General features: G+C 34.0%; 1 protein-coding gene across 1 annotated transcript in view; it reads right to left on the bottom strand.

Annotated features, from left to right (window-relative positions):
* Window positions 1–940: 940 nt before the first annotated feature.
* LOC137627473 (cuticular protein 47Eg-like) overlaps window positions 941–1,791 on the bottom strand; it is a 1,831-nt gene continuing 980 nt past the window's right edge. Inside the window, exon 3 of the mRNA XM_068358557.1 lies at window positions 941–1,214. Coding sequence (XP_068214658.1) covers window positions 1,052–1,214 — 163 coding nt within the window. The 3' untranslated portion in view covers window positions 941–1,051. The remainder of the gene's footprint in view (window positions 1,215–1,791) is intronic.

Raw genomic sequence — 1,791 nt, 5'->3', positions numbered from 1 at the left:
TTACAGAAAAAAAAATGGTGTTGTATATGAGTATAAGTTCGTCTTGGTGTAAAATACTGCTGCAGACGAAGTATTGGCTTTGGTTAAGGTCTTTTATAACGGTCAACAATGCATTTAAAGTTATATAGATTTCAACAATGCAAATAGCAAGACAGCATTAGATGGTCGTACTCGAATACCAAAGGAGGAGGAGATTGGACACGTGAAATTTCCTAATAACACGAATTGTAATGTTAATTACGTAACTGGTCATTTAAAGAAGTCTTTTTTTACCTAAACAAAAACAAAAGTAGAGTTTTTCATTGTAGTTTCGAGTTAACTCTCTATATGTTAGTAAGAATAAAAGGTTAAGTTATTGGAAGTATTTGAGAGTTTCATGAACACGAGGAGCTACAAACGAAGTTATTGCAGTGAAAGAATGTTCCGGAAACAGAATACCATCTCACTGATAAAAAAAATTCAAAATTATGTTATAGATAAATACCTGTCTTAAGGCATATCCATTTATATAAGTCAAAACAGTTCCAAGCCACTCTAGATTTTTCTTTAGGAGCTAGTTTATACAGGAATTATATACAAAAGCTAATGATGAAAAATAAAGAGAAATTGACTCAAATAATTTATACCATAAGAGCACATTTGTTAATCAACTGGTCGTTCGATCAGGTTATCTCTTCAGGGTCGCTGCCCTCAAAAGCTGGGAAGTAAAGCGATTGTGTTCAAACATATTTTAGGAGTTACCTTTGTTGCAGTTGATTCCAAAAACCAACACTACACCAGCTTTCCCATTCCCTGATCTTTTGTTTTTAATTTCTTTAGAAATAAAATTCGATCTAAAAACTAGAATAGTTGTTTCTTCAATTCTATTTTCTCTATAATTTTAAGATGTTATTAAATTTTAAGGATAAATGACTAAAGTTTTCCTGCAGAGATCGTTTTTATTGGTATCAAATAAATAACAGTAAATACACTAATCTATGTTTTCACTGAGTTGTATCATATTCAGTATTTACAGTGAATATTGTTTAATCGATTCGAGTTTAGGAAATTACTATTTTTCCGCTTCTTCTTCCTCGGAAGTGAAGGATCCCTGGTTACCGTCAGCAGCGACTCCGTTGTGGCTGACAGGAACAGCGTTGGACTCGACTATTCTGTATCCGTCTTCGTCAGCCACATATTTGACGTAGAATTCCTCGCCTTCAGGTGAGGTCCAGCTGAGGAAAATAGAAATATATTATTGGATGCTGAAATGTATTGAGAGCTTATGACCTTATCCATGGCGACTGAAACCTTCTGAGGTATAAATGTGTAAGGAGAATCACCAAGATTTCTACATATCCATTATTAAAACATACAACAAGAAATACAGCTGTTTCTAGTCCACTGCAGCACAAAGGCCCCAGACAGGTTCTCATTCATGTCTGGGGTTTGGCCAGTTTTCATCATCACGCTGGCCAACTGTGGATTGGCGATAGTAGGAGATTTTTGTCTGATCGCGCACAGCAAACATCCTAGTATGGGTGACCATGTCTAATACATCATTGTTGATTATGACAATGCACAAACCATTTTTTCACCAAGTTAAGTTATCCCTACTCAGGAAGGGGATATTAATTAAACAATATTGATATTCAAATGTAATATCGTCTTAACATAACCATAAACCATTAGATATTACTTCTCTTTAAACTCTCTGATCTTCCCAAAATTAAAACGAATTAAAGCAAAACAGTTTGGAAACAATTAATTAAAAAAATCTTAAAATAATAACAACGAATCAAACCTTTTGGA

The sequence above is a fragment of the Palaemon carinicauda genome, chromosome 35 (assembly GCF_036898095.1).
Source record: "Palaemon carinicauda isolate YSFRI2023 chromosome 35, ASM3689809v2, whole genome shotgun sequence".
Lineage (NCBI taxonomy): Eukaryota > Metazoa > Arthropoda > Malacostraca > Decapoda > Palaemonidae > Palaemon > Palaemon carinicauda.
Note: the sequence above shows the minus strand (reverse complement) of the source record. Positions and strands in the feature narration are given on the sequence as shown.